Consider the following 14,574-nt stretch of genomic DNA (forward strand, 5'->3'; position numbering starts at 1 on the left):
TGGAAGTGAGAAATAGATTTAAGGGACTAGATCTGATAGACAGAGTGCCTAATGAACTATGGACTGAGGTTTGTGACACTGTACAGGAGACAGGGATTAAGATCAGCCCCATGGAAAAGAAATGCAAAAAAGCAAACTGGCTGTCTGAGGAGGCCTTACAAATAGCTGTGAAAGAAGAGAAGTGAAAAGCAAAGGAGAAAAGGAAAGATATAAGCATCTGAATGCAGAGTTCCAAAGAATAGCAAAAAGAGATAAGAAAGCCTTCCCCAGTGATCAGTGCAAAGAAATAGAGGAAAACAATAGAATGGGAAAGACTAGAGATCTCTTCAAGAAAATTAGAGATACCAAGGGAACATTTCATGCAACGATGGGCTTGATAAAGGACAGAAATGGTATGGACCTAACAGAAGCAGAAGATATTAAGAAGAGGTGGCAAGAATACACAGAAAAACTGTACAAAAAAGAGCTTCATGACCAAGATAATCACAATGGTGTAATCACTCACTTAGAGCCAGACATCCTGGAATGTGAAGTCAAGTGGGCCTTATAAAGCATCACTATGAACAAAGCTAGTGGAGGTGATGGAATTCCAGCTGAGCTATTTCAAATCCTGAAAGATGATGCTGTGAAAGTGCTGCACTCAATATGCCAGCAAATTTGGAAAACTCAGCAGCGGCCACAGGACTGGAAAAGGTCAGTTTTCATTCCATTCCCAAAGAAAGGCAATGCCAAAGAATGCTCAAACTACCGCACAATTGCACTCATCTCACATGCTAGTAAAGTAATGAGCAAAATTCTCCAAGCCAGGCTTCAGCACTATGTGAATCGTGAACTTGCAGATGTTCAAGCAGGTTTTAGAAAAGGCAGAGGAACCAGAGATCAAATTGCCAACATCTGCTAGATCATAGAAAAAGCAAGAGAGTTCCAGAAAAACATCAATTTCTGCTTTACTGACTATGCCAGAGCCTTTGACTGTGTGGACCACAATAAACTGTGGAAAATTCTGAAAGAGATGGGAATACCAGACCACCTGACCTGCCTCTTGAGAAACCTCTATGCAGGTCATGAAGCAACAGTTAGAACTAGACATGGACAAACAGACTGGTTCCAAACAGGAATAGGAGTACGTCAAGGCTGTATATTGTCACCCTGCTTATTTAACTTCTATGCAGAGTACATCATGAGAAATGCTGGGCTGGAAGAAGCACAAGCTGAAATCAAGATTGCTGGGAGAAATATCAATAACCTCAGATATGCAGATGACACCACCCTTATGGCAGAAAGTGAAGAGGAACTAAAAAGCCTCTTGATGAAAGTGAGAGAGGAGAGTGAAAAAGTTGGCTTAAAGCTTAACACTCAGAAAACTAACATCATGGCATCTGGTTCCATCACTTCATGGGAAATAGATAGGGAAACAGTGGAAACAGTGTCAGAATTTATTTTGGGGGGCTCCAAAATCACTGCAGATGGTGATTGCAGCCATGAAATTAAAAGACGCTTACTCCTTGGAAGGAAAGTTATGACCAACCTAGATAGTATATTGAAAAGTAGAGATATTACTTTGCTAACAAAGGTCCGTCTAGTCAAGGCTATGGTTTTTCCAGTCGTCACGTATGGATGTGAGAGTTGGACTGTGAAGAAAGCTGAGCGCTGAAGAATTGATGCTTTTGAACTGTGGTGTTGGAGAAGACTCTTGAGAGTCCCTTGGACTGCAAGGAGATCCAACCAGTCCATCCTAAAGGAGATCAGTCCTGGGTGTTCATTTGAAGGACTGATGCTGAAGCTGAAAGTCCAATACTTTGGCCACCTCATGCGAAGAGCTGACTCACTGGAAAAGACCTTGATGCTCGGAGGTACTGTGGGCATGAGGAGAAGGGGACGACAGAGGATGAGATGGCTGGATGGCATCACCGACTCAATGGACATGAGTTTGAGTGAACTCCAGGAGCTGGTGATGGACAGGGAGGACTTGCATGCTGTGATTCATGGGGTTGAAAAGAGTCGGACACGACTGAGCGACTGAACTGTTTTGAACTGAACACCCTGTTTATTCCTCATCATTCATTGAACACAATGGGGCCTGTTTCCTGATCCAAGCCCTATAGCATCTCTTAAAACATCCTACCACACCTCCTAGCCTAAATTTCATTCCTTGAAATCTCCAGGTAACATTTTCTCCACTATTCCTTCCAGTCACACACACGGGCACAGCCATCTCAATTGAAACTACTCTATACATAAAATATTTGTTTAAAATATATTTTTTACTTGATCTTCACATTCACCTAGGTCCTTCACAATAGTTTTCCTAGTACGACTACCTCTGGTTTTTATTACCTTGCTAATATCTCCAGCTGTGTCACTGGAACAGTCCTTGATGCTGGGAAAGATTGAGGGCAGAAAGAGAAGAGGGCATCAGAGGAAGAGATGGCTGGATGGCATCACTGATGCAATGGACATGAAGTGGCGCAAACTTCAGGAGATGGTGTGGGACAGGGGGCCTGGAGGGCTACAGTCCATGGGGTCGCTAAGAGTGGGACATGACTGGGTGACTGAACAACAACAATATCTCCAGTGCCCTAACCACTCCTTTTTTTCCTATGCAAGTGCCTCTTGGAGAATGAACTAGTTAACAAAGTTAACAAATAATTATGAAATTCCTACACTGTGAGAGGAATAGGGCAATAGAGAAAAAATAGAGAGATATGGTCCTGTCTTCAAAGGACTTAAAATCATGGCAGGGGAAAGAGTTATCAATATAGGAACCAAAACCAAAAATACTTATAAACTGTGATAAGCTTTAGAAAATGAATAAGGCACTGATTGAGAAAGACAATAATGTAGAAGGGAGGAGGGTGCAGACAAAGAAGGCTTCCTCTAGGAAGTCTCTGAGCCAAGTCTTCAAGGATCAGAAGAGCAGTTAGTAGAGGAGCATGCTGGGCAGAAATGGAGACACGAACAAAGTCCCTCCTGTCTGAGGGTCCCTCTGGCCTCTTCCCTTCCTGTTCTCACTGTGTCAGTCTTCTTCCTTTTGTCAGGCTCTTTTATCTGATTCACTGTATTCCTTCTCAATCTCATTTTGTGTCTTTCCATTTCCATTTTTTCCTCCTCTTTTCCTTTTAACCAGTATATAATGTAGAACACAAGGCTGTTTAAATTATTGGTTTAATAATTCTTAAATTATTTATTATTAGCTAAATAATTAACCTTCCTACTCATAATTTTTTTAAAGTAGGCTAATTATGTATATTACCTTTAAATTAAATGACATCTGCAGAACTTAACTGTGTTCCATTCAACTGATTTGCTTCCTTGTGAATCAGTACAATTTTATTAGAAAGAAAAGCAAATATTAATAGCTCAGTAGATGATAACAAAAGTAACCTGTCAACCTCATTTATTCACTTTTACAATACTTTTCTGATATCCAAGTGAAAATCAAACCTAACAACCAAATATTATGGGACTCCTAAGTATCCATAAAAAATATTAAATATTTTACTCTTCCTTTGATAAGTTACATATGCACACATCTGTTCAAAGACTATAAAAAAGTACAACCAGAGACTGAAATCCTGTCCCAAAGCAATGACTTTCTATGGTCTCACTAGACTGTTACATTCAGTAATATTAGTATTTAATAACTTTACAGCATGCATACCTTGTTGTCTTCCCAATAAAGTGCTAAACATTCATCTCCAGATTTCCACAGTTTTGCATACTCCATAGGAATAGATGATTCTAGTACTTTTTCGGGTTTAATTGGCCCAGATCTTCTTTTGGGACCACTACTGTAAAATATTTTATCATCATAGGATGAAGCCGTGATGGGTCCTGCTGGCTTAATAGGTCCCACTCGCCTTCCCTTCAGTGGCATTTCTGTCTCTCCATTTGGAACACCAATGAAACTATTCGTTCTGACAGGATTCTGGTAATCAGTATTTACATTAAAATGTTTTTCAATTTTTACACCACTAAAAGCTTCATTATTTATTGTTCGTGGCTTCCTGTCATAAAAATGATCCGAATTTGCTGTTTGGTTTTCTCTTTTCCCACGTTTGTGATTATTATAATCTATGGATTCTTGAGGAAAAGGATTTTCTTTTGCCTCTGCATAGGATGGACCTTTTCCTGATCGGCTTTGCATAGAGTTATCCCTTTTTTTAAATACAGTATCACTGTGTTGGGAACTTAAAAGGTAAGAAGTATCTTTAGTTCTATCGTATCTAGAATATGGTCTATCACATTTGATTCTCTCTTCAGCCCATACTTCAGATCCAGAAGAAGTACTTGGTCTTTCAGAACCTCTGTTTCTAGGTAATCCACTGCCTTCTAAAACTGCCTTTGAATTTTGGGTGTCTCTTTGAAAACGAGGAGGTTTTTCATTTCTTGGCTGTCTGGTATCATTTCGAGGAAGATATCGTGGTTGATTATTATCTTTTACTCCATTTTGCTCAGTATTTGACATTCTGTTTTGTCCTTGATGAAGCTGCTGCGGCTGTGATTTAGGTTCTGAAAAGTAAAAGTAATCATATGCATATTAAAATGAAGACTGCATTAATACTTAATTATCAAACTACTCATTTAACATCTTCTACTATCTTTCCACCTCATTATCTTAATCCCTCTTTGCTTGGTTAGACTCTTATGTTTCTAATGTACATTTTGCCGGTTAGCCACATGAGTGAAGTAAAGCAATGATATGAACCATGAAAAAATGGTGGATAATTCAAAAGCAAGTTGTCTTTGTTACTGAATATTTGCATTGTTATGGCTATCTATACATGCTGCTCTGGTAATTCATTTCCCAAGACTGGTGAAACAGAAAGACAAACTGAAACCACAGAAGCTGCTATGAAACTGTGCAAGTACACCTCTAGCTCAGTTCTTTTCTGAGTCCCCACCTCATTTAAAACGTATCATTCACTGTCAGCCAAGTTCTAGTCTTAGCAAAAAAAAAAATTCTCAGTTCTTTCTGGATCTGGAATTGCTAAGTGTTTGGATTACTAATTAGATGTCTATTTATAAACCTTCCCTGGTGAAGGACAGGGAAGCCTGGCGTGCTGCAGTCCATGTGATACAAAGAGGTGGACACAACTGAGTGACTGAATAATAACATAAACCTATCAAAGAACAGGTACTACTTGGAAATACAGGGGGAAAAGTGTCAAAATCTGATTAAGCAAAATAGTGCAGAAAATGTCCAACCAGAAATCAAATCAGTAACATGGCATATATACATATACCTCACAGATAATCTGATGGTTATATTTCACAGAATTATCTTTATTCTCCTTCGATTTGTTCTGTGTCACTTACTCTTTCTTCCTCCACTGTTTCTCACAGCATGTCTATAACACAATTACAATCAAGTTGACTGGTCCTGGTGCACACATCTCGTTTCTCTTGCCAAACACTATAATCAGTATGAACATTAGGATTATTCTTACATTTTACCAAGGTTACAATACTTCCTAATAGGGATACTACTAAATTCCGGGTGAGAATGCTTCCTGTATTTGCAAGTAAATTAACTTCTTTGACCTCTAGCTACTAAATGCCAAAGCATTCTCCCTTAGCACTCCTAGTCACTGTTACTATCTAAATTGTCTCCATACATTTCCAAACACCCACTGGAGGAGAAAAGGTACCAAGTAAATGTTCAGATCAGCAGAAATAAAGAGAAGATCTTTAAAAAGGTCCCAAGTGACAAAGCAAGTCAAGACTAAAGATCAAGGCTCAAAATGAAAAGAAACTTCTCAGCAGAGCCACTGGAAGCCAGAAGTTTATCTAATAGACTTTAAATCTCTTTGAAATTAAAGGAAAATTATTTTCTAAGTACAATTCTACATTTAACCTAACCACCCACTGATCGTGACAAAGAACAAAGATTTTTCAGATATGCAAGATCTCAAATACTAGCCAAGACCATCAACAGAGATACTTTTACAAAATCACTTTGTCCCAAGATCTGCTTTACCAATCGGAGAAGGCACTGGCAACCCACTCCAGTACTTTTGCCTGGAAAATCCCATGGACGGAGGAGCCTGGTAGGCTGCAGTCCATGGGGTCACAAAGAGTTGGACACAACTGAGCGACTTCACTTTCACTTTTCACTTTCATGCATTGGAGAAGGACATGGCAACCAACTCCAGTTCTTGCCTGGAGAATCCCAGGGACGGAGGAGCCTGGTAGGATACCGTCTATGGGGTCACACAGAATCGGACACAACTGAAGCGATTTAGCAGCAGCAGCAGCAGCAGCTTTACCAATATAACACACAAAAAACAATATCTTATTTTAGATCACTGTAGTCAATATTATTTTTTTTTCTTTAGAAAGAAGAAAAGTAGACAGAAATGAGCATTTTCAGCAGTAAGCATGTTTTGGCACTTGTTAATAAAGGCAGCACCCGCCTCTTGTTGACTATCTGCTATGTGTTAGGTACCCCATACTAGCCCTTTATACACATTATGTATAGTCCCTACAGCTGCCTTAACATACAAATGTTATAAGGTTTATTTAATAGAAAGATGTAATATATGGTGAATTGAAGAAATTTTTTAGTTTCCAAAGTAAGTGAAATATGAAGGTATTTGCTGACAATGAAGTCTGAACAGATATTTGGGAAGTGAAGTGAAGTAGCTCAGTCAAGTCCGACTCTTTGCGACCCCATGGACTGTAGACTACCAAGCTCCTCGGTCCATGGGATTTTCCAGGCAAGAATCCTGGAGTCGGTTTCCATTTCCTTCTCTAGGAGATATTCCTGACCCAGGGATTGAACCCAGGTCTCCCACATTGTAGGCAGATGCTTCACCGTCTGGGCCACCAGGGATATTTAAGATACTGGTGAAGTTAAAGGATCAACTTTTCAAAATTATTCCAGGTAGGGACACCAAATCTATGATGATCAGGAAGTACAAACAACTTAAGTCATCATGAGAATAACTAAGTATCCTGAACCTCAAATGGCAGTCTGAATAACTACGCATACAGGATGAAGGTTTCAATTAGCCTTGGTAGGTGTGGGAGAACTGGATTACAGCTCTTCTAAAAGAAGAAAAAAGGTAAAGATTTCCTAATCTACTTAACTGATGATGCACATTACAGAATAAAACAGTAATTTTACTATTAATAAATATACTTCATTCCCATTATTATGCTGAGACAATACAGTAAGAGAAGAATCTATAAAGAAAACTGATTTTAAAATAAGAACTACTCTTAAAAAAGTAAACTCAATGAGGCAGAAGATAAAATTGTGCTTTTAAAAGAACACAGCTTTCATATACATACAAAATAAAACAACAGTAAGCCAAGGAAGGTCCTTAAAGGTTTCACCACTCTTGTATTTCCTTAAACATTTTATCTTAGACAGTTAAGTAATGAAGTCAGAAGTAAATATTTTGAAACTGAACTAATCTATTAAATAAATAATAGAATATACTAAATCACTAAATTGTGAAAAGATGATTTTAAATATAGAAATAGCCCAGAAGTCAAATAGAAAGCACTTAATTCAGCAGTTGGAAACTCTGTTGCTCTTCCTGAGGAGGCATTGATGATTCCAAACCACCAAAATAGTAACTGATAACACAGGCCAGGTCTACAGTCACTAACTGAAAATACACCGAGACCCTTTAAGGAAGGAGAATAAAACGCTTTGCTTTTTTTCTTCTTTTTTTTTAATGAACTGAAAGGGAAAGGTGAAAGAAAAGCATAAATAGAAATCAGTAATATTATATATTAAATAGAGGAGAAAAAATGGAAAGAGAAAATTAGCAAACAAATGACAAAAATTCATCACAAAATAGATAAAATTATAAAAACATCTAAAAGATCAAAGTGATAAAAGTTTATATGATAAAATTAATCAAAGGATACTACAAGAGTTTCATTTGACTTGTAATAAAATATTCCTGTTAAATCAGCTCATGAGTTTAAAAATGTAAGTTCACAAAATAATTGATTACAATGTTTTATAGGCCCATGTTCTGAAATGCAAGGATCATTAAGAGTGAATTTATTAATTGTCATAACTTTGTCATATTTGGGTTTGTACATTAGAATGTGCTTTATAATTAAATTATTAAATTTAATTAAAATATTAATTAAATTAAAATTAAATTAAAATTTTAATTAAAATATTAATACTTCTTTGCAGAGTATTCATTCTCCAGTTGCAGCTGTACCTGCTTTTTATAGTAGAAAAACAGGTACATTTTGCTTCCCAAGATGATCCTTCATTTTATTCTGAGATACCTACTTAAAGAAATGGCTTAATTAATATTTCACTATGTACCTGACTCTACTTAAAAGGTCTTTTAACTACACTAATTCATTTAATTCTCCCAACCACCTTGAAAGGCAATATTATTATCCCCATTTTATAAGTGAATTAACAAAAAGCTGAGTTAACAGCTAGAAAACATTAGCGCCAGAGCTGAACTCAAGTCTAACTGCAGAAAAAGACCATAATTTTCTCCCTATGCAAGCTGACTGCCTGGAGAAATAAAGCAGAGTGTAACAAAAAATGTGTTAGCTACAATTTCATCACCTACATCTGTTCATTCCTGGTATGATACAGAAGTCACAAAAGTTCTTTCACAATCCCTGATGAACTAAAAATATAAATTTGGATACTAGGAATGCCAAAATTCTGACCTGAAACTAACAACCTCTTTCCATTAATGCAAAACAAAAGGAATACCTATTTATCAGCTAGATATTATTTTTAAAATGTCATAGTACCATGGTAAAACAATTACCAACTAACGTATATATTAATTCAAGTAGAGTAGTTAAAATTACTGCTGAGTAATCTTCAACAAATAAAGCAAAATAAAAAGAAATTATCAAAGATATTTGTTACAAAAAGATGGTATTAACTGATCAGCACATGAATTCACATTAAAACAGAAGTATAATACTTCCTAATATTTCTATGTCTGTATACAGACCAGATTACATTTTTTTCACATCAAAAATTTCAACTAATTTTCCCAATTATACAAATAACGACTTTTGTGTAAAATATCTTTACATATTTTTATCTAAATATCTTTAGATATTCTAAATATCTAAAATGTCTTTAGATATTCTGTAATGATGACAAAACTCTCTGGCTATAAAAGTTTATCTATCAGCTCAAAATTTATATGCTTTGGTTCCTCTTGTAAAAAAATTACTTCCTCTATAAATTTATTCTGTATGAATCCTGACTTTGATAACAAAGGTTAAAATAAAGAACTATATCTCATTCTTAGCAGGTATATATAAACACAAGTGGTTATTAAATGATAATGTTCTCCATATAGTAAAAAATAAAATGTAGTCTTTTAAAAATATTATGTGATAGGAAGAGATATTGCTCATCACTCCAAGCTTAAAGTATAACTTTTTCATGCTATATTAAATATGTTCTTTCTTACCACTTTCTTCAAAATAATCATTTTAATGTCCATAGATCATTTATCTATGGGACATCCTTCAGCTTTCTTCTAACTCTACTACTTCGTTGACACTATTTTTGCCAAGATCTCCAATCAGTGATGTGTTGGAGCCAGTCTGCATAAAAACCGATTATTAAATTTTCAGAAAATCTGCGATCTGGTTGCAAACTGAAATTAACTTGAAAGTAGCTGCTGATAATTTGAAATTAGCCATAGTGGAATATTTATACCACAGAAATCAGGAAAAGTTAAAAAGTAGAGCATCACTCCCCTGCCTCCCACCTCTTCTCCAGGGTCAGCTGTTAAACATTCACCAGCACACACACTATTAATGCCGTTTAAAACAATGGACACTTCACATCCTTCTCTCTGCTTCTACTCCTCCTGCTTTTTTGGCAGCTGTTTTCTCAGCTTCTTTCATTGGCTCTTCCATCTCCATTTGATCTCTAACTTCAATTGCCTGTTTAGTATATCTCCTTGATTTTTAGAAAACTTAACATAAAATGTATTTCAAATTTATGGTAAGCCAACTTTCACCAACTTTCTATATATTACCTTTAAAATTTTTCACTGAAGTTTTCCCTAAATCTATATGTAAATTTCTATATACTATTAATTATTAAATTCAAATAACTACTAACTTTACTTTAATAACCAGGATATTACCTGTGCAGCACTGTGAACTATTTTCACTTCCCACCTGGTATTTATCTAACACCTTAAACTTCCTGGTTTCCTGCCCTGACAAAAGGATAATGTCAGATGCTATGCTGTCAGAATGCTTGCAAATCTAGGGACCATAATGTCAGATAACAACAGAAACCAGAGCATTTCAAAGAAGTCTAACCAATGACCAAGATTTTTGTTCCAGTTATTGGTTCTAGCTTTAATTTCCAATCAACTGTTGACTGTCACTTGTCTAAAATGCAGTAACAAATGTTGAGGCTTTGACAAACTGCTAAAAGACCTTCTGAGTAAAACTTATCTGTAGTTACATGAGATCAGACACAAGAACTACAGACTACAGGATCATGGGTATAGAGTATTCACTGTTAAGGTAACAAGTCCACATGACAGAAACAATTAATTCAAGTTAACGGTAAAGCACTATCAGAAAAAGTCAAGGACTGGGAATGTCATACTGGTGGCTAGGGTCAGAGAGAAAGTGAAAAGTAGTGTGTGGAAAATGACACATTTTGCTAACAGCTTATGACTATTCACATAGCAACCCTTCATTCCTGGCTTCCAAGGAAGCATTCCACCACCAATTTTAATCAATCAATTACATAGGGAAATGAGGAGGAATGTTGTTTGATATAATTACATATAAACATACATAATATGGGCGATCATTTCTTGAGGAAATCCTGTACAAAACATCCAGCCTAACACAAATATATTCTCTTTCTCTTCATGACCTAGTTTCCTGACTTTCCAACTATTACCATTCTATCACATTTCCTTTGTGTATCCCTACTTTTAAGTCATCAAAATTCAAGCTATAAATCTATTAAGTCAAACTATTTAAACCGACTTGAAACTTGATTAAATGAAAATAAAACAAAAAGACACCTACCAACCATTAGAAGCCTGAAACTTCATGTACATTAACCATCATCCATTAATATTATATCTGCTACTATCTAATTATTTCTATCTGAATATTATGTAGAATTTGAAATTATTCATTACATTAACCAAGATAAATGCTAAGATAAATTCTCACAAAATCCACAGAAAATAAAGAACTGGAACTGCACAAAAACAGTATATGTATTATAGTCTGAATTTTATTCTGTCAATAAGAAGAGTCAATGGAGTATTTTAAGCAAGAGGGAAATGGGATCAAATTTGTGTTCTGAGAGATCACTGTTTGCTATACAGATGATGAGATGATAAAGTTCTGCAAAGAGTCTGCAAAGAGTCAGTGGAGAACTGATGAGGGCCCAAAGTAGGATAAGGGAGGAGATAAAGAGACAGTGAGCGGAGGATGCTGTTGCTACTACTGTTAATCAAAATGATGACAAGGTGTTGAGGTTTGACAGAAAACAACAAAATTCTGTAAAGCAATTATTCTTCATTTAAAAAATTAGTAAATTTTAAAACCTGATGACAATGCTGCTGACAGTGGCAGTGGTGTGGCACAGCAAGCATTATGTGGAGGCCTGTGTGCCAAACACCACGCTTAGCGCTTGGCGTGCACAATCTAACTTGACCTTCCCAGTAACTGCAAACTTAGGCACTGCTACTGTTTTCCCATCTCCCAATAAAGAAAGAAAGATTTGAGGGATTATATAACTTGCCCAAAGACATACAACTAGCAAATACAAGAGCTGTCAGTTAAGTTAGTGGTAGAATCAGTTGTACATATCTGCCGCAGCATCTTTTCAATTCTCCTCTTATTTTGGTAACAGAACTCTGCTTTGAGTGATGGGAACTACTCCCTCCTTTTATATATAATCCAGAATCAATTAAGATGTCTTAGCTCTCCTAAGAAGGTGGCAGATACAGACATTAGAAGACAGAAGGTCTTTTTCTACCAGATCTTCCAGGTATAAGTACCATTTGATTATTTCTGAGAAATATTTTTTAATTACCTTTTCATATTATGAATGGAGATTTGACACCAACAATTGTAGTGCTCTTTTATCCAAGTTTCTCTGTACTCCTGTTCCAGCCGCTTCATACACACCAATGCCAAAATCACCAGTGGAACTCAGTTGAGCTTGGTGAATCAATAATTATATGATGAAAGCTATTTATCTTTTTCCAAAATTAAAAAACATGTGCTTGCAAAATTAAGATGAGCTTTTTTACCTGTGTATCTATACATGTCATTATGCCCCCTTATACACCCTTATATATGTTGGCCATAGGCTATACTTGGTGCTTCGTGGGCCAGTCTTTGCTACCACATGACATAATCTGTCAACACAAAATTCAGAAAGACTTTCCAGTTATATGAGCCAATATATTGCCTTTTTACTTATTTGGATTTCTGTGGCTCACAGCTTAAAGCAAACTAGCTTAGAAACTGTTTAGACGCTAAGTCATGTCTGACACTTTTGTGACCCCATAGACTGTAGGACTGTAGCCTGCCAGGCTTCTCTGTCCATGGAATTTTCCAGGCAAGAATACTGGAGGGGACTGCCATTTCCTTCTCCAGCGGTTCTTCCTGACCCAGAGATCAAACCCACATCTCCTGCATTGGCAGGTGGATTCTTTACCATTGAGCCACCTGCTGCTGCTGCTGCTGATGCTGCTGCTAAGTCACCTCAGTTGTGTCCGACTCTGTGCAACCTCATAGACGGCAGCCCACTAGGCTCCTCCGTCCCTGGGATTCTCCAGGCAAGAACACTGGAGTGGGTTGCCATGTCCTTCTCCAATGCATGAAAGTGAAAAGTGAAAGTGAAATCACTCAGTCTTGTCCGACTCTTAGAGACCCATGGACTGCAGCCTACCAGGCTCCTCCATCCATGGGATTTTCCAGGCAAGAGTACTGGAGCCACCTAGGAAGCCCCAACTTAGAAATTAGTGCCAGGAAAAAGAGTGATACAAGTGACAGAACCTAAAATGTAAAACGTGTTTAGCAAAGGAAGGGTACAGGGTAGTGAAAGTCGCTGCATCCCCTAAAAGAAGCTGGCACTCACTCCTCATTGAATGGCTAAACTACAGTCTATTGTCTTCGAACTGGAGCACCTAACTAATGAGGCCAATGATTTAGAGAACTTGGTATGAAAATGCCAGGGAGATGAACAGTGCTGGTTGCTTCTTACTGCCTTCAGTAACTCTTCTAAGAAAGTAACAAGGTGGCAAGCTTGAAAGTATAAAGGTAAGCTTGAAAGTAGATGCAACTTCTCAAATTATACCAATAAGCCTAAAGGATTGAGACTCAGATAATCATGCTTCTTGACAAATAATATGGAGAAACACAAATAAAACTTGTAACACATATTTAATTTGCAAAATAAGCTACATAAACAAGGAAACAGAGGAGTATAAATTTAAGAAGCTTACCCTGTCCACTTTTCTCACAATGTCCCTTGTGAGAAATTAATTAATTAATTCAGAAAAATTAAGGTTTATTTGGTCTTATTTAAGATGTAGAAAGTTAAAACAGTAAAGTTATTATCTTAAGGTATCCCTTCCCTCTATTTCTGGCCAACCTAGATATCTTCCATGATAACAGAAAGAATAAAACCTACTTTTTCTGTCCCAAGCTGACACTTAAAATACATATTTCTAGTGCCCATATTTTCAGTGGGCATTGTTTTAAATGGTAATTACATATTACTGAAGTAATTTATTGATAAACTTAAAGTATGTAAACTTGAGAGCTGGCCTGATCTAGCCAGGACTATATCTAGTCTACAAAAACCAAAAAAATTTTAAAGCCTATATATAAAACCCTTTCTGAATACAAGGCTATCACAAATTGATCAACTTAATATTACCAACTTGATATCAAACTGCTAGAGGTCACAGACACTTTAGTGATTACTCTCATATAACAGTGTAATCTAACCTCATTTTTTTTCATAATATTGACAATAATGTCAGGTAGAACTACATTTGACTCAAAAGGCATAACAAAAAAGTTGCCAATATGCATTTATTACAAATTAAAGATTGGTGACAACTCTGAATTGATAGATGATGCTTAGCATTTTTGAGTAATAAGGAAATTTTTAATTAGGGTAGGTATATACATTGTTTTTTAGACAGTGTTATTGCATGTCTCTCACATCCATACACGATCACTGGAAAAACTATAGCTTTGATAGGCAGACCTTTGTTGGGAAAGTAATGACTCTGCTCTATAATAAGTTGTCTAGGTTGGTCATAATGGCTGCAGTCACCATCTGCAGTGATTTTGGAGCCCAGAAAAATAAAGTCAGCCATTGTTTCCACTGTTTACCCATCTATTTGCCATGAAGTGATGGGATGCCATGAGCTTAGTTTTCTAAATGTTGAGGTTTAAGCCAACTTTTTCACTCTCCTCTTTCACTTTCATCAAGAGGCTCTTCAGTTGCTCTTCACTTTCTGCCATAAGAGTGGTATCATCTGCATATCTGAGGTTATTGATATTTCTCCCAGCAATCTTAATTCCAGCTTGTGCTTC

General features: G+C 36.6%; 1 protein-coding gene across 1 annotated transcript in view; it reads right to left on the reverse strand.

Moving 5' to 3' along the window:
• Window positions 1-14,574, reverse strand: part of TDRD3 (tudor domain containing 3) — a 215,916-nt gene that overhangs the window by 52,868 nt on the left and 148,474 nt on the right. Inside the window, exon 11 of the mRNA XM_055541922.1 lies at window positions 3,662-4,512. Within this exon, the coding sequence (XP_055397897.1) occupies window positions 3,662-4,512 (851 nt within the window). The remainder of the gene's footprint in view (window positions 1-3,661; window positions 4,513-14,574) is intronic.

This window comes from Bubalus kerabau, chromosome 12, assembly GCF_029407905.1.
Source record: "Bubalus kerabau isolate K-KA32 ecotype Philippines breed swamp buffalo chromosome 12, PCC_UOA_SB_1v2, whole genome shotgun sequence".
In the NCBI taxonomy this organism is placed as follows: Eukaryota; Metazoa; Chordata; class Mammalia; order Artiodactyla; family Bovidae; genus Bubalus; species Bubalus kerabau.